Source organism: Aulonocara sp. 'chitande type north' Nkhata Bay, linkage group LG20 (assembly GCF_057382095.1).
Source record: "Aulonocara sp. 'chitande type north' Nkhata Bay isolate Kocher_YH1m ecotype deep benthic linkage group LG20, A_spYH_male_GT1.1, whole genome shotgun sequence".
NCBI lineage: Eukaryota > Metazoa > Chordata > Actinopteri > Cichliformes > Cichlidae > Aulonocara > Aulonocara sp. 'chitande type north' Nkhata Bay.
In genome coordinates this window covers 30543755-30564317 of record NC_141363.1, presented here as the reverse complement: position 1 = coordinate 30564317, position 20563 = coordinate 30543755, and the positions used below count along the sequence as shown (strand labels likewise).

The 20563-nt window shown below is 39.7% G+C and overlaps 1 protein-coding gene across 3 annotated transcripts in view; it reads left to right on the top strand.

The window, feature by feature from the left end:
- The window catches only part of slc2a4rg (SLC2A4 regulator), a 41156-nt gene extending 20601 nt beyond the window's left edge, over positions 1-20555 (top strand). For 2 of the 3 annotated variants that reach the window (XM_086276138.1, XM_086276139.1), the window contains exons 3-9: positions 2312-2412; positions 4488-4726; positions 7244-7344; positions 8801-9074; positions 10134-10274; positions 12095-12222; positions 13533-20555. In XM_086276138.1, the coding sequence (XP_086132264.1) occupies positions 2312-2412; positions 4488-4726; positions 7244-7344; positions 8801-9074; positions 10134-10274; positions 12095-12222; positions 13533-13644 (1096 nt within the window). In that variant the 3' untranslated portion in view covers positions 13645-20555. The remainder of the gene's footprint in view (positions 1-2311; positions 2413-4487; positions 4727-7243; positions 7345-8800; positions 9075-10133; positions 10275-12094; positions 12223-13532) is intronic. The other variant, XM_086276140.1, reaches the window with a different exon arrangement.
- Positions 20556-20563: the final 8 nt, after the last annotated feature.

Below are 20563 nucleotides of genomic sequence, written 5' to 3'. Positions count from 1 at the left end.
GTGTCATTTAGTGTGCAATATCTGCTTTAGAGTGAGCGACAGACAGGGATGGTTATCTCTCTAATCTGGTTTTTATAAAATGTAAAATGTGACAGCTGTCTGCTTCTAAGTTGATGTAAACATTGATATCAAAGTCTGTGTGATATCAGATTAGCTCTGCTGCTGTCAGCAAGAATAGAAGTCAATCAACAAGTGCCCTTTTTAAAAAAGGTTTCTGAAGGAGGCCTTTACTGTTTTGTTTTTGTTTAATCAATGCACACTCACACACATTAAAAACTTGAACCAGATGCAATGAATCTGTGGTGTAGTTATCATTGCTTTTTCTGGTAAGGAGGAAGGAAAACACTCAATGTCAGGAAATCAGGGTGGGTTGTAGGGATGGGTATTAATGAGTGCTGGGGTGTGCTGGAATGGGTGTGTCTATATCAATGTGTACGAGAGGGGAATATCAAAGTTTGAATGAGGCCATACATCAACTACAGGGATTGTTGTCCTCCCAGTTTGTGTTTGTTTTTCCTAATCTCTCTTGCTAAGGCCACACACCAGAAAACAGACATGCATGACTGTCAGTGGTATGCTATCAGAGTACTGCACTATATGAAGGCCAAATGGAAGGTAACCAAGAGCCCTAACACAAATTTTATAGATGGATTTTATTAAACGAGAGATGGAGGAAAATCAGAAGTATGTCCCTGGTTGGCCCGAGTTATTGCTGAAAACAAGGCTAATGACTGCAATAGGACACAGCTAATCTTGTTATCTCTTTATCTCTTGTCCTGTGTGTGTGTGTGTGTGTGTGTGTGTGTGTGTGTGTGTGTGTGTGTGTGACCATGGCTTCTATCTTGGCAGTATTTGAATATTATAGAGTATATCCTACCATTTTTCCAAATGTCTGCGTTGAATTCACAAACACACAAGTTTTGGGATGCTGGAGAGTAAAACCAACAACTTTTGTGGGAGCACATTTGTGCTCAGACTGGCTGAAAGATTCCTCCGTATCGGGTACATTCCATTTTGATCTGTTTGCTTCCTATCCGACGCATTCTCATCAGCGTGGGAGCTTAGGCACTTTTTAAACTTTTTTTCTGCGTGTGTAAAATGTTTTAGAGACTTCTCATTTGAAAATGTGTGTGAATGTGCGCAGATACACGTAGACTTGCTGATTTTGAAACGTACTTCTCTTGTTTGTTGATTCCAGCATGAAGTTTGTGTTTTGTGTGTGTGTGTGTGTGTGTGTGTGTGTGTGTGTGTGTACGCGCACCGAGAATTCAAGAGTGGATCTCTGCCAGGGCTTAGGGCTTGGCTGAGAAAATGCCTCAAACCAGTTTACTCTGGTTGTGTAGTGAAGAGGTCTGGGGCGGGACTAGAGCTCTTAAAGCTGCAGACTCTATTCTCTATGAGAATATGAGTATGTGTCTACTGTGTATAGCACAGATCGGTAAATTTGGATTTATATTTATTTACATACATATGGTACGGACACTGGTATATCTTTTTCAGGATGTTACATGAGAATTGAAATCTGTTTATGTGTGTGCAAATGTGAACAACTGTGTGGGGATGAACGCTTGGCCTGGCCTCAAATAGTTTTCCCCACATTTTGCTTTCAAGGACAGTAGAAGTCTTAAATAGAACCAACAGGAATAATAAGTGTGTGTCTGAAGCAGATAAGCTTATTTGTCTTTGCAGGATCTTTTTTCTTTTCTTTTTTTTTTTTTAACAAGAATGCCTTATGCCAAAGCACACTGTTTAGGCTGTCTGTGCCTGTGTTTGTGAATGTTTTCTGGTGTCAGTTCAAGTGAGTAGTATGAATAAGATTTAAGATGAGGTTGGATTGCTTTGCATGGGGCGTTCTGAGAAGGAACTGAGCAAAAAGCATGGTTCTCCCCTCTAAGCGAGGTTGCACAAGCTGTGCAGAAACACACCACAAAACACTTTCACTCTAGAGGCTTTGTCCCCGTGTTTGTATATATGCACACAAGCACATATTTGAACACACACAATAGTAAGTTGTCTAAGATTTACTGTACATGAAATTACATATCTCTCTGTCTTCTGGCTGCTTGTTGGACTTGTTTACCTCCTAATGTAAATTTCTTCTAACATCACAGTTTGTATTTTGTGGCTATATAGAGAATTGTATGTTTCTCTGGGGACAAGGTTAAACTTTTTTTTTCCTTAAATATTTTCCAATACTCTGAAAAACAGACAAACCTCTGTTTAATAGAGCATGGGGTTGGTTAGACAAGAGTACCCCTTAAAACTACACCAGATATGTTTCTTGTGCTCAGTGTGCATTTTTATTTTTCAGGAAGCCGTCAGGTCACGCTGATAAGGAGGTGATGGCTGCCACCGTCCTGACCTCACTGTCCACATCACCTTTGGTGCATTACCCTTCGTCTGCACCCACAGGTAACACCATTGGCTCGGCATCAGTTGCATTCATGTACCCATGCACCTACTGCTCCTTGAGTGCAAGCTGCTTTGTCACACACTGACTCATCCACTGTGTTTAACAAAATCAAGGACATTCACTTTGTGTTGCTCGCTGGGGACGGTGCTCATCACAAATCACTTGATGTTAGTTTACCCTGACACAGGCTGAGCTGCTGACTCGTTGATGTGTTAACATGTATTTATCCCAGAGAAGGGTCACGCAGTGTTATTAGCACTTTATTCCATCATCTTTCCATGCATGTATGTTTACCCAAGCCCAGCACTTACTGCCAACTGTTTAGCCTTGACCATTTCACCACAGCTCCTTTTGCTGTTTCCAGTGTTGCTGTGGTTGCTATTACCATGCCAACCACCAGACGGTCAAAGTCCTGACAGCTTTTTAGCTCAGCGCTAAACCCGGGCTGCTGGTTTTTTGCTCTCAGGAAGAGCTTCTATAGTTTTTATCTCTAAAGGCTAGAAGCACCCTGTTGACACTGCTGCACCATTTCGGACATAATAGAAATAAACCAAGAACTGTAAGCTTTCATTTTAGAAATGATCTGTGATGCAGTCATTAGATCAGATCAGAGGATGCTGTGAGTTTATGATTGCAATGCTTGATGAAATGCTTATTTGACAAAATATTTCAGAAAGGGGGTGTTGCTTGATTACTCTGTGGTAAATCACAGTGGTGCTTTTATAAAAAGTATCCATGGCTGTATGGATCCCTGTTGAGATTGGATAGTTTTTTTTTTTTATTTAATGCAACCTCCAAAACCTTTCCTTATATTTTTATAACTTAAAAATTAAATTGTTTATTTATTTATTTGTTTAGCTCCTGGTGCATTTGGTTGTTTAAAAAAGTGGCAGCTTTTTGTTTTTATGAGTTGAGACAGGATTGGATATCCTATTTTTATTTTTATATTTTTTGTGTTAAAACACACAGTCCACTGAAGCCCCTTGATAATTCTGAAAAATAGTTTGATAACCCTTATCTCTTTATATTTATATGGGAAACAGTTATTGAATTGTAGAAGGTCTCTCCAAAATGTATGATATTAGTCCTTGCTCTGTGTTTTTCACTATAATTTGCCTGATTAAAAGTCAGATAAAGCCATTGTGATAATCAAGTCTTAAAGCACTATATAATTGATCAACAAATTAACAAATGTATTGAAAGGGTTTCTGGGCCTACACACTGGAAATCGTATAGTGTTTGTTCTGGGAAGTAAAGAAAGTTTGGACTCAGTGGTTGAAGTTTCAGTATACAGTAGCTAAAAAATATGTGGTGTAGTAAAGAATCCATTGTTTTAGATATTATATAATTTGTGGAAATAAGCTTCTAAGGTTTACAGATTAAGACATATGTTTTAATTATTTTGTGACATTAGAATTGGGATTGTTTTGCAAGAGAGCCCCAATATTATGTTTCCAGTAATACAAATTTAAAATTGAGAGGTATTATCAAAGAGTTCTTATAACAGATCAAGTTAAAATTGGTTGTCCTGTTCAAGGCCATCTTCTTGTGCACCCCCTGGACTGTTGGTTGTTTTTGTTTTTTTGTAGGGCAGCTGTCCACTTAATTTGTGTCTGCGATGGCCACTGAATCTGGTCCAGTGTGCCAAAACTGCTGCCCTTCAATTTCATTGTTATTTTTGGGGAATGGAGAAAGTTGCAGGAGGCAAATCTAATGAGGGGCCCATATGGTGAATGAAAATTGTTATGTTGTCTGGCCAAAAAAACTCAAAGTGCTCTGAGCTGGCACTCTGGTATGCAGCATGGTCAGAAGATGACGGGAAGTGATTTGAAAATACCAGCTGTGTTGGAAGCTCAAAGCTGTCTTCTCATCCATGAGATGGCCAGATTTAAATGAGCTAAGTTTGCTGTTTTTATGGACCTGTTCTCAGAACTTCTATTTTTTTCTCATACCTCACTGGTTCACATTTGGCTCTTAGTTCATGGTCAAATTTGTATGTCTTCAAACATAAAACATCCTCATTTCAGTCACGTCTTGCCAATAACAATAAGTTGTTGTGTTGTATAAACTACAGCCCCCGAGCCGGCCGGCAGAGCTTGGAAAGAGGTGCTGTCAGCTAGCTACAGCAGTTCGACCAGCGGCAACTGGAGCTGGGATGCCAGTGACCATTCAGTCCCCTCCACTCCGTCCCCACCACTTTTAAACGATACAAACAAGAGCTTCCCGCTCTCGTCCCAGGGTGATGATGGCAGTGAGGATGTCACAGAGAGCCCGCACTTCATGTTTGAAGACCCCATACCTCGGAAGCGAAAGGTAAAGATAAACGCTTACGTCCTGACTTTCTTTCTTAACTTGGGCAGTTTTGTGGCATCCAAGCGGCTTGAGGCTTGAGGCAGTGGTGTCACACCTCTGCAGCTTGGACTTTGTTTTGGTCTCAACAGTTTTTTTTTTCACCTCACTACACCTTAGTACACCTGATGATTACAGTTTGTGTTTAGATTTGGTGTAGGCTGCTGGGGGCTTCCAATAGTGCACTGAGCATTTCTTCTTCTTGACCTTTTTTTCACTCTGTGTTTATACACCACACTGTGTTTCCACAGCATGTATTTTGTCCTGTCTCACTCCTCTCACCCCCAGCTGATTGCAGCAGATGGCTGCACTGAGGTTGGTTCTGCCAGAGGTTTCTTCCCATTAAAAGGGAGTTTTTCCTTCCTGCTGTTGCCAAGCGCTTGCTCTTAGTGGGTCGTCTGATTGCGGGAGTGTTTGCTGTATTATTGTAGGGTCTCTACCTCACAATATAAAGCCCCTTGAAGTGACTGTTGTCAACTTGATAAAGTTTCATAGAGAAGTTTAAAAGAGGAAAAAGCAGATTCAATTTTAGTTTTGAATAGGAAATAATCAGTGGTTCATCCACCCATCTGTCCATCTATTTTCTTAACCACTTGTCCAACTTAGGGTCCCAGGGGCCAGGAGGCTATCCCAGCTGTTATAGGGTAAGAGCATTTAACACATGTCTAGGCTAAATATATAGAGTACATCCTGAAGATAGTAAATCAAGCTGAGCTTGTATACAAACAGCTCTGTACCTTTCTAATTTTTAAGTACTAGGTAGGAGATAGAAAATCCACAACACAAACAGTCAAACATAAGCACTAGGCAGGTTAAATAACCTCTTACATATGGCCTGCCACTCTCTGGTTGTGTGGACGATTGATTATATTCTTGCTTTTACTTCACCTCCTCCGTTTTGTACTACAGAAGCAGTCCAGAACAGCAAAATGTTTTTGCTGTCAAGTAGCTTCCAATTGCCTTTTCAGTCCTTTCAGGGAAAGAGGTGGTAGGGTTTTATAACAATGAAAGAAAATCGGCAGACTGTGTAGGAATGAACAGCAGGAAGTAAGCATGCAAGGGATGCATAAAAATGAGGGCAGTTGGAGGGTATAAAGACGGAAAGGAGAACTGATGCACAGGGTAGCAGCAGAAGGAGAAATCAATCTCAATATTTCCTCCGGCCATACGGTGACAAAGGAGAGCTCATATACTGTATATGTGGGAGTTTGCAATTGAGCCTCCCTGGAGTGAGGCAGCAGTGAATATATGAAAACCATAGAGACTCCAAGGACATGCCATTCTATAGATAAGCAGACAGGAAATTAAGTAGGATGATGCTGGGGCAAGTATAGAAAAACAAGTTGTGTGGAAGTGGGCTTAAAGGTTGGCTAATTTGCTGGTTAGCTTTGTGTTGTGACATAGCTGTCACAAACTCTTAACAGCAACTACCCCCACTGGATTTTAGGCTGTCTGATTTTTGTGCGGGCATTGAATTAAGAGGATTATTTAACATGACATTCACTAGTCTTAATGTTACTGTGGTAAGAGGCAAGAAAAACACTTTGAGAATTAAGTGATTTGTGATTGTTTGTAGGATTACAGATTAGCTTTGCTGTGTACTTTTTGTTGCAAACAGCTTCATGGGGTACGTGCATAAAGCTAGCAGCAGTCAAAGAGTTTAGGAGTTTGGCCTCTTGTGTTTTTGAAGGGTTTAGGGGTAAGTGTATGCTGTAGGAGTCAGTGAGAAGTAGTTCAGAGGAATAGCGGTGCAGGAGAAAGTTAATGTAACTATTGTTAAAAACCTGCTTTAAACTCGTTTCTCTTGCCCTGCTTCCTCTGTCTCTCGTGCTCCCTCCCTCAGTTCTCTTCTTCTTGCCCTTTTTTCTCCAGAGGCTATTGGAAGGTAATAAAAGCACACACCCACTGTCTTTCACCCACTGTCTTTCATTAGCAGCAATGCAAGTCCCTGCCTGCTAAAGGGACAGCTGCCAGGGCCTGATATGTGGAAAAAGAAAATAAGTCAAAATAAAAAGTGGCAATCTATCTCTCATCAACTAACAGCTTCCCATTTAAATGAACTAAGGTCTTATGTTTTGTTCTTTTGTTGTTCTTTCTTTTGGTAAAATCACAAAAAAAACAAGAGGATCAGCTATGAGAAAAATTTCCAAATTACACGTCTAGTTTTGTGAGAGGTCTTGAATGTTTTGTTAAACAGTGTGACCAGCCTTTTATGTAATCACCGAATTATTTCCTGTGCTATATATCCCCATTCCATCCCAAAGAGTTCCCACTGTACTCTTACTCTTTCTCAACAGAGCAGTTCTTATTGAGGAGGCCACACAGGCCATCCCATGCATAACTGAGTTATGCAGAAAATGTGTTCATTTATTTATTGTTTTAATTGCAGCTTGATTCTCACTCAGAAACCAGAGCACAACTGCTAAGATTTTGCAACAGCCAGCTAACTTTAGTTTTGTTTTTGGTAAACGTCTCTTGCAGAACTCAATGAAGGTCATGTTCAAGTGCTTGTGGAAGAACTGTGAAAAGGTCCTCAGCACCTCCTCAGGGATCCAGCGACACATCCGCACCATCCACCTGGGGTTAGTTGGTAGTCATCACAAAGTAAACCCACACAGTGTTGAGTTACTGCCTTCGGGGCTCAGCAGACTGTATTTGTGTAAAATATGACCAGATTACAGCTGCATATTCATGTTGTGCTGTCAGATGTTTAAAAAAACGATTAAATGATTAGAAAATTGTAGGCTCTCAAAGATAGTTTTTTTTTTTTTTTTTTTTTTTATATATTGTGTGTATCATGCACTTAGCACCATGCTTTTCTTAGCTAAATACTTAAACATACCCATGCCACCGTCATGTGTTTTATAATCTCAAGAGATCACACGGATATTCTTTTTTGTGAAGCTGTCATTGTTTAAAGCTGTGTTTTCTGTTTGTGTTAGTAATCTCTTTTCTGCAGCTCCAGATAATACTCCCATACCTTGTGATTTTAAAATAGTGTGGTAAGACAAGAAAAGTGACACACATTGCCACAGTTTGGATGGTGTCCAACTGGGCTATTGAATTACTGTGCCTCTGCACAGGTGCTCACAGGCACATTTGCTATCAAAAACCATTCAGCCATGGAACGTATGCAAAGGTTTACAAGTAAAACATTTTCATTTTCTGGCATGAATTTCTAACTGCTCAAAAATAAGATTTTTTTTTTAGGGGATTTAGACCTGCTGTGCAGATATAAATCCTGAAAATACAGGTGTTTAAGCCAAGAAGCAAGTACAGCAAAGATAAATGATCTGTCTCAAAAGATAGAAAGACTAAATTGATTACACCAAAAAAGGCAGTGCTTGAAGGAAGATTCTACATTCTTAAGCAAAGGGCACATAAAAGGTTAGGTGAATATTACAAAAGGAAAAATGTATTCACATTGTATTCACATCACAAGTTTATGGAGGTGAATAATTATGACTGCAACTGTGCATTGCCCAGTTAAGACCAATTTTTCTCAGCTTAACCCATAATTTATTACAGTGCATGGAGATGTTGTTTCTTTTGCAAGACATCACATTATATTATATATGGTCAACTGGCATTGATGAGTCATGCTGTGGCTGTTTTTGCTGTGCAGCAGGTACGCCTTGGGTAATCAGAAATCACTAACAGAAGGCTTGAAAGCGATTTCATACCTTTATGCAATTCTAAGTTAAGAGAAAGAGACACTGTTACTCGAAGGATTATTTTCTCTTGTGGGCGTTGTACTTAGTTTTTGTTTTTGTTAGTTTAATTCCCAGCTTGTATGTTTAAGGACCTTTGCAGCACACTGGGTTATACTGCCCCCTTCTGTTGGAGAGAGTACACTTTTTTTTGTTATAATCAACAACTTGTCTATCCGTATTTATAGGTGTCTATCTTGATTCCGTCGTAATGTATTGAGAGCCTGTTTGTGGTTTCTTATCATTATCACTTGTATGTTTACAGTTTTTCTTAAAAAACAATTTAAATGTTTATTTTAAATCGGGAATATATAACCTTCCCCTGTAGGCGAAGCAGCGACTCTGACTACAGTGATGGAGAAGAGGACTTCTACTACTCAGAGATTGAGGTCAACATGGACAGCCTCACGGAGGGCTTGTCCAACCTCACACCCACTTCCCCAACCACAGCCGGTCCGCCGCCCATCTTCCCTCCACCGCTCACCGATGTCCCTCACTCCAAGCACATCAACATGAATGGTTCACAGTGCCACGCCCCTTCACTGCTCAGTCAGTCAGCTCCCTCCACACTCTGCCACATCCGCACTGACCATGCCTACCAGGTAATTCACATTCAGCGCGAGACAAGACACACAGAATAGCTGAAGCTGCATTTAAAAAAATAATAAATAAATAAACCAAGACAAAACATTAAACATTTGGCAAGTACAGCAAAGATAAATCCAGGATTCAGTATTCTAATATGTGGAATGTGCAGAGGCAGTTTTTCAAATCAGTGAAAACAAACAAACAAACACAAACAAATAAATAAATGAATAAATAAAGAGGCCAGGGTGAGTTACTTAGCTCCTACGCCAGTGTGGGAGTATGTAACAAGGAGAGAAACAAAACTTTCTGGCAAATATTGACAGAAGTTCACATGACGAATGAAGTCCGAATCCAGTTTTTGCTCATTTTGATATCAGAAAAGTTTTAGTTATTAGATTTTCAGATCATGGTTAAAGTCCTGTGTAGTCCTGTTTTAGGTGTCTATGCCTTCTTAAACCTCTTCTCATTGGCCTTCCTTGCCTGTCTATGCGCCGTTTCTATTGACCCGTCCTTGAAGGTAAAATTACATGGTGTCAGCTGGAAGTTTGGTTAAAGTTTAAATACTTTAGGAATTCACAGAATTCAGTCCTTTTCATTGGCTTCAGGCAGGATCACACTTTTAGTTGCCATGACAACTGAATACACATATTAAAGAAACAGCAATGTTTCTTTTATGCAAAGAAACTGAATAGGACTACTTCATTTTCTCTGTATTGTACTGTATGCGTACTCTTTTATTTATCCTAACTTCATATTCTTCCTGCTATTCCTTATACTGCCGTTTGTGCAACATTTTGCAAGTGCCTGCCAGTTTTGGTTAACTAAAGTTTTCACTCAAATCTTTTTATTTGTGTGAATTTAAAAATATTAGCAGTTTTGTTGTACATTTGTGATCAGTATTTAGTTTAAGGCACCTTTCAGATTAAAAGCTGAAGATATGCCTTCCTTTCTAATTTATACAACCTATTCCCTCTGTGATCTCTTATTTTCTGTTTCTCTTTGCTCATTTCCCATCCCTTCTCGTTTCTGTTGTGTCTTCTCCTGGCTATGTGGGGTGGCTGTCCATGTTCCAGGCCACCGCTCCAGTGAGTATCCCAGTGGGTCCTGAGCTGGCTGGGATAGGCAGTGGTAATGGGATCGGGCCTGGAACTGGGACTGGCAATGGCATCAGTGTGTCGTGGCAGTCCCCTCCTGTCATTTTTAAAGGCATCCCGGTGAGTGAGGCTTTATCTCACAACCCTTTTAACTTCATCTTAACTTCTCCACTGCTCTTTTCATGGAAGCTTTTTTCACTTTTTTGTTTTTCCTGTCCTTGCTTCTTTACGCTATGTTCTTTTTATACAGAGAAGTGTCAGTCTTTGTTTCTGTACCTAAAGCAGTTGACGACTCTGTTGGTTTCAAATGATCATTATCTAATACAATTTGTTTGCTCAGTGCAATGGCTATAACATGATACCAACAGAGTTTACCACCACTTTGAATGAAGGCTCGATTGCACAACCAGCAAAAGAAAAGCAGAGTTCTTTTGTCTTCCACTGTAGATAGTGGTAGTTTTCCCACTGGTAGGAAAAATTGGAGCTGGAAGAAGGAGCAGAGTAATTATGGAAAGGCAGTTTCCCCTGTTTTGTTACGGTTGTGTTGCAGAGAACTTTTAAGTCATGCTCGTGCCAGTGTCTGAACCAAACAAATGCAAAATTTAAATGTCATTTGTATATTTGTGATAAACCTGTGTGTGTGTGTTTTATAGGTGTTGCACAGTACACTGCTCCACAAAGTGATCTTGTTTCTCTTAGTAATCAAAAACAGTGAAAAACATAGACATAAAAAAATGACTTTTTAGATTGGTATTTTGTTGTTGTATTTTTAATTTCTTTGGGTATATCAAATGAACATTAATTCTGCATTAAAATGCAAAGAAAAGACTGCTATTTTTACTTTTCACTTCAGAAATATATGTAATTTGCCAAAGGGTGCTCAGACCACTGAACAGTATGTTCACCTGCCACTTCATTAGGTACGCCTTGCTAGTACTGCGTTGCTCTCTTTTGTCTGTAGAAGTGCCTAATTTTTTATGGCATAGATTCAATGAGGTGATGGAAACATCCCTCTGACATTTTAGTGCATATTGGCATGATGGCATCCTACGGGTGCTGCAGATTTGTTGGCTGCACATCCATGATGTGAATCTCCACTATATCCCACTACCTCTATTGGATTGAGATCTGATGACTGTGGAGGCCCTTTGAATACAAAGAACTCACTGTCCTGTTTAAGAAACCAGTTTGAGATGATTTGACCTTTGTGACATGCTGCATTATCTTACTGGAAGCAGTCATGATAGAATTGGTTCACCAGAATCCTGAAGAGATTGACGTGATCAGAAACAATACTCAGCAATACTCATGTCATGCTGTTTTAGTTATGATTAGTATGATTAGTTTGATACTATGGAACCCAAGTATAGCAACACACCATTACACCATCAGTAGCAGCCTGAACTGTTGATTTAATATTAATAATTTAGATTTGTATAGCACCTTTCAAGAAACCCAAGGACACTTTACAAAAGAGTATAAATAATCAAAAAGTCTAGAGGTTGAAGGCTTTGTTGAAGTGATGAATTTTAAAAAGTTTCTCAGGAGTCCAGTGATAGAAGGAGGCATGCTTTCATGCTGTTTAAGCCGAAATCACACTCTACGATCTGCAGGCAGCAGAAATTGGCAATCATCAGACCAGCTGACATTGTTCAAATCTTGTGTTATCCAATTGTTCTTTTTTTGTCCTATTATTAACTAACAGGAGTGACATGATGTGGTCTTGTGCTACACTAAGGTACTGTAGTTCATTAAGACAGGGGCAGAAAAATCCAGGTTGTGTCTTTCTGTTTTTCAGCTGTCATCATTGTGTGGTTGTAACTGCATAAACATCATGTGTCTGTTCAATCAGTATTTGATATCTGATCATTTCTCTTGATGAAGCTGGTCTGCTCTCTGTCAGTATGATTTTGAGTATTGACTTAATGACTCTTTTACAGGGGGCAACAACTCATGTTCGTACAGTTAGCATTGGAGAAAAGCGGCAGCCAGCACCTAGCTCACACGCCATTGTTAACAAGAACCACCCACTGATTATGCCATCGCCTAAATCAACACAAGGAGCCAGGTATGCATCCACAATTTACTTAGAGTGCTGATTAAGTCTGCTTGAGTCAAAGTGCTAAAAGTACTTTTGCTTCATAGGAAGAATGTTTGGGATTTTAAACTGTTGGTCAGCTGGTGCTTTTCTGTGTGAAGTGTGCATGTGTGTTCTAAAGGTGTTATAAATTGGTTATAGGTGTGGATGGGAGTGTGAATGACTGGCTCTTTCTCTCTGTTTGCAGATTCAGCATTTGATATCAAATGTGAAATCTTTTCTTTCTTTTGCATTTTTTTCTTACTTTTGCTTACAAATATATACAGTAAAAAGCATCTACGTAGCATCTGGGTTATAAAAATTAAACCTGCATTCTATCTAAAGGCCACCAGATGGCGAAAGCTGTGGTTGCTAAAAGACTTATGGTTCTATAGAAATCTATGGGGAAATGACTCTCTGTTTTGACCTTTGTAAATACTTTCCTGGTGAGTTTATGGGCTCACTCACCTGTTTTAGCTCATACTGAAGTAAAAAAATAAGATTTTGAAAATCTTGGCCATACTGTAAAAAATGGAGCATTATCAATGGTATGAAACCGCGTAGTCATTGGCTAACAACTTGTAAAACACAAGTCAATAGCCGACAAAGCACATGGTTTCACAGTCAGACGTGCCCCTCCTTGTCAGATGGCAAGAAACGCTCATTTCGAGGGTGTAAAACTGGACTTCAGAAACCAGTTGGTGACGTCATGATACCTGCGTCCACCTTTTTTTAATTGTCTATGCTTTCAACACACTTCCCATTAGTTCCCTTAGAGGAGTCTGCAGGAAGTCCATGCAAACTCCTCAGGCTGGGAACTAAAATGAAAGATTTTGGCTATTGTAGCTACAAAGCTATTATCATTTCAGTGGGTCACAGTAGGTTAAATGAATAAAACTGCTGCTTGCACTAATATACTTTCTGAAACGTGAATGTGATTACATTCGTACCTGTGTGATGTTATTGGGCTGGGTATTTAATTCTGCTGATAAGTAGTTTGACTGTTTTAAATTCTTATAATGGCGTTTGGATCATATGTGTAATTATAATTGTGCACCGCCAAAAGCCTGTGTTACTCTTCAAGGTGCTGAACCATGTCAGATATTACATGTGTATAGGTATAATAATATCGGCCTCTTCAAAAATGGTGTTCTTGTACTGAATCACTGAATTATTTAAAAGAGAGATACTGTACCTACTCACCTTTAAGCACATTGTACGTACATGTTTGCCGTTTGCCCATGTGTGTGTCTGGATGTCTATGTGCATGTCCTTATGCTGTCACATCTGCTGTTACCAAGGAAACCCCGTGGGGAGGCGAAGAAGTGCCGAAAGGTGTACGGCATGGAGAAGAGAGACATGTGGTGCACAGCCTGTCGTTGGAAAAAGGCCTGTCAGAGATTCACCGACTAATAAAGTCCCCTTCCTCGGTCTGCGATATGAGCTCTTCCCCTCTAGGAGCGACAGCGAGGTGGACACTTCCACTGAGGAAATAAGGGGAGTCTCTTCACAATGGAGTTCTCAGCACTGCTTCCTCCAGCCCAGCAGTGGGTTTCGCCTTCACTCTTTTCCGTTTCCAAACACAAAGACAAAACAAAACTGATGCTTCAAAACAAACATTTTAAAAAAACTTCTCGAGAGAGAGAGAAAAAAAATCTTTATGCAGGTTTGGATACTTTGTTCTAAGACTGAAACATTTTCACTCTGTTGAGTTAAGGAAAAAAAAAGAAACATTTAAATTCGATTATAAGCCTTTTGATTTGAGTTTTTGTTTTCAAATTGCTTCAACTCAAGGCATTGTTTAAAGACTACAAATAAGCTTTTGGGCATGCTCTGTTGTTTATCAGAAGAGCATCATGCAAGCTACTGTTTTTGAGTCGGATCATGGGTTAACACCTGATGTGCTTTGTAAGACCTCTGTAGCATATCTGTTTCTCAGTGTCACTGTTTAAGGGACTCCAAACCTACCAGGTGCAAAAAGCCTGTTCACTTACAGCCAGCAGATTTGGCGTAAGCTCTACCATCTCTGTCTTCAGCAGTCTGGCTGACTGCATGTCGAAATGCGTTTTGTCCAGTATCAAACAACTAGTTTGTTACACAGATTCAGAGTAGCCAAACAGCTATATTTGTTTTGCAAAGCTGCACAAAAACCCTTCACACTAAGTGGTACAAAAATATTTCCTGTGATGCACCAAAATGTTTTCAAGATATGTATTTCCCTCTGTTCTTCTCTCTACTTTTAGAAATATGCACCTTCTTTTAAAGTGTCATGGTAACAAAAAAAAGTGGACATCTGTTTCTTATACTGTGTAGTTTATTTTCAGCAATGAGTTGCTGACGCAACAAGTAGATTCACTGTGCAATTGGCAGAGTTGCAGGATTGATTATCATCTGTCTTGCTTTGTGGTTGAGTTGAGGCTGAAAGGCTGATAGTTTTTTCTTCTAACAGCTGATGCTCTTAAAGAGATTGTTTACCACGACGATACGTGAATGAGAACTGCCCTTTGAAACTTTAACTTACAGTCTGACTTATTATCTGACTTGATTGCCACCTGATGATGACAATCAGGCGCTCTAATTCATATTCTTACAGTTTTAAGAGGACAGGTTACTCACTCTGCCATATTTGGAATAGTTAGCATTAACCAGCATTGCACACCACAGTTAATTTCATAGGTCTGAAATTATCTTTTGCTCTGGTGTAACATTTGGAAATAAATAAGCAGGATTAAGTCAAGTCAGTGCAGGGCAGGGTTTTTGTAGATTGACTGATTTATGTAAACAATTAATGTAGCAATATTTTACCAAAATGAAGTCTTACTTTTCAGATTAGGGCTATAAGAGTAAAGGAGAGGCCAAGATTTCCATGCTTTAGATAAAATATAAGTGGGAGATTTTTAGAAGGTTAAATTCTTTATTGTTCTTTTTTCCCGCTCAACATAGCCCCTTTAAGGACGTTTTACATCACTACTGGAAATTTAAAGTAAATGGTTACGTCTTAAAATCCCATTTATCTGAAATAAGCAACAGAGAGCAAAATAAAAACAAGATATTTTTTAGGTTGTCCCTGTTTAAAGGTTAACTAGCTTTAAATTGTGAGCTTCAATGGCAAAAAGCACTTATAATTGACAAATAAATGACATGAGTAATCTATGTAGTGATCTGTTTTTGATATTAATTTAAAAAAAAAAATCAGGAACAATTGTTAAGAGTGCATTATTATTTATGCATATTCCCCTTCCCCGTTCATAGTGTACATCTCTCATCAGGTTTCTCAGAGCTGGCTGAGGTATTTTTTTAGATTTAGATGACTGAGATGAAAGATAATCTTCTAAAGATACTTCCCATTAACCATTGAGCCAAATAAAAGTGCCGACATTCTTAGTGACAAAATAAAGGTTTCTGGCAAAACTTCACCTACTTTCACAGAAAAGAAGGTGAAGTCTGAAAGTGAGTAAGGCGTCATGAGCTCTTGTAGTTGACCCATGTGTCAGGATGTGACTGTTGAAAGTGTTGCTGGATCTTCTGTGTAGTTTGTAATATCTCCTGTTCTTTGGACTGCTAATTCTGATACAACCCAACTCCATTAGAAAGAAAAAACTTTTAACTGGTAGCTTTTTTTTCTCTCAGAGACATAAAACAGATATATATTTTTCCTTTTCTTTTTTTTTTTTTTTGAGATTCAACTCTGTGTTTATTGTTAGCAGATTTTATATGCAGCTCGGCAGCATGCCCTCGACTCTCTAAGCGACACTGCCTTTACCTGATCTCAGTAGAAATGTATGACAAACAGAGTGCCTGTCCTCCGTATGAGAATGCAATCTTTGAACTGTCTCCTTGACTGAGGTACAGGATGACTTCAGACATTTGTCGCCATAGAAACACCTGTGCTGTCCTTTGTCATCGCAGAGTCGCATGTGCTGTCTGTTGTTGGTTGATGCCACATTAGAGTGAGAGAAACAATTACTTTATCTCCTGAGTTCACTCACTTACAAAGAAATGAACAGATTTTTATGGTAGTTACATTTTAATGGAGACAGACAGAATATCAACCAAAAAAACCCAACAAAAAACCCACATTACATAAAAGTTTGCATGTAAAACATGACTTAGTACTCGATGGACAAACCCTTGCTGACAAGCACAGCGGTAAGACGTTACTTGTAGTTGGTCACCAGGTTTGCACACATCTCAGGAGAGATTTTGGCTCACTCCTCTTTACAGAAACTCTAAATCCACTCAGTTTTCTTGGCCTCTGTTTGGCACTTTAAAGCTCAATTTCAGCTTCAGTTCCCTCCACAGATTTTCTCTAGGACTGAGGTCTGGAGACTAGCTAGGCCACTCCATTCATTTGTTGCCTTGCCGGTATATTTTGGGTCATTGTCATGCTGCAAGACTCATCCACGAGCCATCTTCAGTGTTCTGGCTGACTGATGGAGGCTCTCTTCCAAGATTTTACAGTACACATCCTTGTCCATTGGCCCCTTTAATGCGGTGAAGTTGCCCTGTGCTCTTAGCAGAAAGACAGCACCAAAGCATAATGTTTCCACCTCTGACTGTAGGGATGGTTTTCTTTGAGTGATACTCAGCATTTCTGTTCCTCCAAACATGACAGGTTGCGTTGATGCCTCACTGCAGCACTTTCTCCAAAGCCTGCTGTGAATCACTTAGATGTTCACTGGCAAACTTAAGATGGGTCTACGTGAGCAGGGGGACCTTGTAGGTGCTGCAACATTTCAGTCTATTACAGCGTACTAGTGTGTTACCAATGGTATTTTTGGTGACTGTGATCCCAACTGTCTTCAGATCATTAACAAACTCTTCACGTGTAGTTTTGGGCTAATCCACCACCTTTTTCATGATCATCCTCACACTGTGAGGCAGGATCCTGCAAGGAGCTCCAGACTGAGGGCGATTGAGTCATTTTATATTTCTTCCATTTCCCAAAAATCACACCAGCAGTTGTCACTTTCTCACCAACCTTCCTACTGATGGTCTTGTAGCTCATTCCAGCCTAGTGCAGGTCTAGTGCAGCCAATCAGTGGAGATAAAGGACTATCTCTAACTGATTGGCTGTAATCTGTATGCCACATGGGCACATAGCCAATCTGTTGGACCCTGAACTCTGGCTGGGTTGTAGTAGATGCTTATTTCACTCACTGATTGCAAATAAATTTATGATGTTTATGTAATGTTGGTGTTTTTGGGGGGGGGGGATTTTTTGTTTTGGTTTTTTTTTTTGGTTGGTTGGTATTCTCCCTTAAAAATTAGCCACTGTTTATTTCTTTGTAAGTGAGCAAACTTGTAAATACAGCAAGGGATGAAATAATAATTTCCCCCACTGTGTATGGTAGCACTTCCCCCTTCTAGCATTAAACACACACGAGCACTTATTGTTGTTATTGAACATTAATTTCCCCACCTTTTAAAAGAAAAGCATTATTCCAGTGGCATCTCACATAAGCTAGGTCAGCAGGCCTCTAACGTCAGAAAATTAACCATTTCACCAAGTGCCAATGAAGAGAACACAAAAAGGAAAAGATATACTGAACTAATCAAGTTGCACTAGGTTGCACTGTGCAAAGACGCGTTTTTATAACTGAAAATTTTATATACGAAACTTTTTAAGTGAAAGGGGTATTTTGTTTTGGGCGGGGTCGTGGGTGGGAGGCGTATCGTCACTGCCTGATGGAATAAATGGGGTGTCAGGGGCAGGGGTTGCGAACCTCTGCGGTTCCCCATTATTAGCACGTGATCCTGAGAGTCAGTGTCTTGCACTCTGTGTCAGAGTTGTTGTACTAAACACGGCAGTGCTGCCAGCTTTAGGAGCGTGGTACTGGAAGTACAGTGAGGTACTCGGTAGTCACTTTGCCTTTCCTTGGAAGAGTGCCAAGGGATGAACGCAGCACCAGCCTTGTCTCAGTGATGGGAAAACACCAGTTTTAGCCAGTAGCTACACATTATCAGCTTGATAACAAATGCTTTACAGTGTTTTATTGCCTGGAGTTTCTTTTCACAGTACAATTTTTATCCACAAAGCTCAGCCTTGTGCTTCCTTTACTTAAAAACAAGTTCCTGCTTCTTTACATTTTGCTGAAAAAAGTAACATGTACATATGTTATTAGTGCTGGATACCACTTTTTTATTTTGTATCCTTCGCTGAGCTTTGGGTTAGTGTCAAATGCACCCCATTTTAGCTCTTTCTCTCTCTCTCTCCTCCCCATCCGCAGTGCAAGCACTTTCAGATTCCACCAACGGTGGTTACAGGCCAGCGCTTTAGCAGGCAGAGAATGGGACTTTTAGCACCTGTTAAGCTAGTATGACCCTCTGCCTGCCACAGAGGCAGGTTTTTTGTTTTTTCTTAAGTTGCACTAAACTGGCGTGTGAGGGTAAGTCCCTAGACTTGTTTTATTAGGAGTTTTGTTCTTTGAGTGAATCTTGGGTAAAAACATGGGAACAAAATTGCTCTTGTGTTAGACAAGAGAACATTTGTGGTGACAAGATCAGCCATTACCCCTTTTCAGCTACATAATGAGAGATGGAGATAGAAGTTGACTGTTTGTGGGTGTGCACATTAGCAGTAGATGGAAAGCAGTGACGATATAGATGGTTTTGTGCATTTTCAGGGCTTTTTTGTACATATGCAACATAAAGAGAACCGTGAGGTTGTTGTGGGGTTTTTTTCATATATCGCTTTTCTTTTGTTTGTTGTAACTGTCATATGAAAAGGAATTTTTTTTTTACAGTACCGAATGTTTTTCTTTCATTTTTAAAGTTGTTTGAGAAGTTATAGTGAACAGATTCAATGTATATTGTAGCTTAGAGGCAAAGGGGAGAAAAACAAAACATGTTGAATGTAAAACCTATAAAAAAAAAAAAAAGTATAAAGTCTTTTTTTTTTGTTTTGTTCTTGTTGTTGTAATAGTTGCTGGCTAGTTGGTATTGGCCTGTAGTGAACCTTTAACATGTCCTGATTTTTGGTATCCAAATCTTTAACACCCACAGACAGCTGTTGCCGCAGTGCTAAATCATATAAAATGGCACGACCTTGCAGTATTGCTTTACTATCCTACTTTGTGCAATGAAACGCTTTACAATGGAACAAGAACTAACTTGCTTTTTGGTGACGTTCACACTGTTGCTGTTCTTTTACCCTGGCATTTTTTTTTGTTTTTCTGTGTGGTTATCATTGTCAGAGGTGTTGTTTGTGGATTTGATGTTAAGTTTTTTGTTAGGCAGGATAACCTTCATCATGGGGCACCATGGAAATTTTTGATCCTGCCTTGCACATTCCAATAGATGGCATGCTTTTAGTGTCTTCCAACTTCTCACATAAAAACAAACAAAAAACAAAAAAACATATCCTTTCCACTTCCTTTTTACTACAGCGATTTTCCCGATCACCTTTTCCACTTCCTGTTCTTGTCCTGTCCAGCTTTATTGTGGTCACACCCAAGCCTTTACCCAGTATATTAAGCTAAACTAAACCCTTGAAATGTGCATCAGAAAGCCTTTGTTTTGCTGTTGTTTTGTTCTTTTTTTGTTTTTTTCAATTACGTCAAAATTGATGTGGTGCTTTTGTGAATGTCGTCTGTAAACCAGCAGCAGCAAAGCCAATAGATCTCCTTCCAAATCAAATGTAATGCATTGCAATGGCAGCTCTACACAGTTCTCTGCTTCTTCTACTACTTTGCTGTGTTGTTTGTCTGGGAGTTTACTCCGTCTGTCACTTCTCTCATCCGATGACCTATTTTTTCCCCGTACCATCTCGTGTTTTTACTGAGCCTTACGCTGGCTGGCATAAAAACCAACCTTTGCTTTTTATTTCTCGATTGATTGATTGATTGTCTGGTTGAGTTTGAGGTTATTTTGCATGTCTAGTATCGCTCATTTCCCCCCCTTTTTTTCTTTTTCGTTAGGAGATACAACACTGAAGGGTTTTATGTGTTAGATTTCCCCTCCAAGTATCCAATAACCCAAGGCTGATGTAGTCTGTTTTTCACCAGATGTAAAAATGCTCATTGCAACCCGTAACACACACAAACACACAGTGCTAAGAGCATTTTGTGGGAAACTTGACATCAGTCTTGGGTCTTCACTGGAGGGCAAGATTTCTCCTGTGTGTGGGCTTGGCCTCTGGTCCTCATCAGCAGTCCCACGCACATGGAGGAAGCACTTTCTGAGGAGTGGTGCACTCAAGGAGTATTTGTGTGAATGTCAAGCTCATGACGAGAGCTTGGAAAGATGGATGAAACATGTATGATGTCGATAATGTGATCTCTGTGATGTAATGTGACAGAAAGGAAAATAAAACCTAAATGGAAGCAGCCTT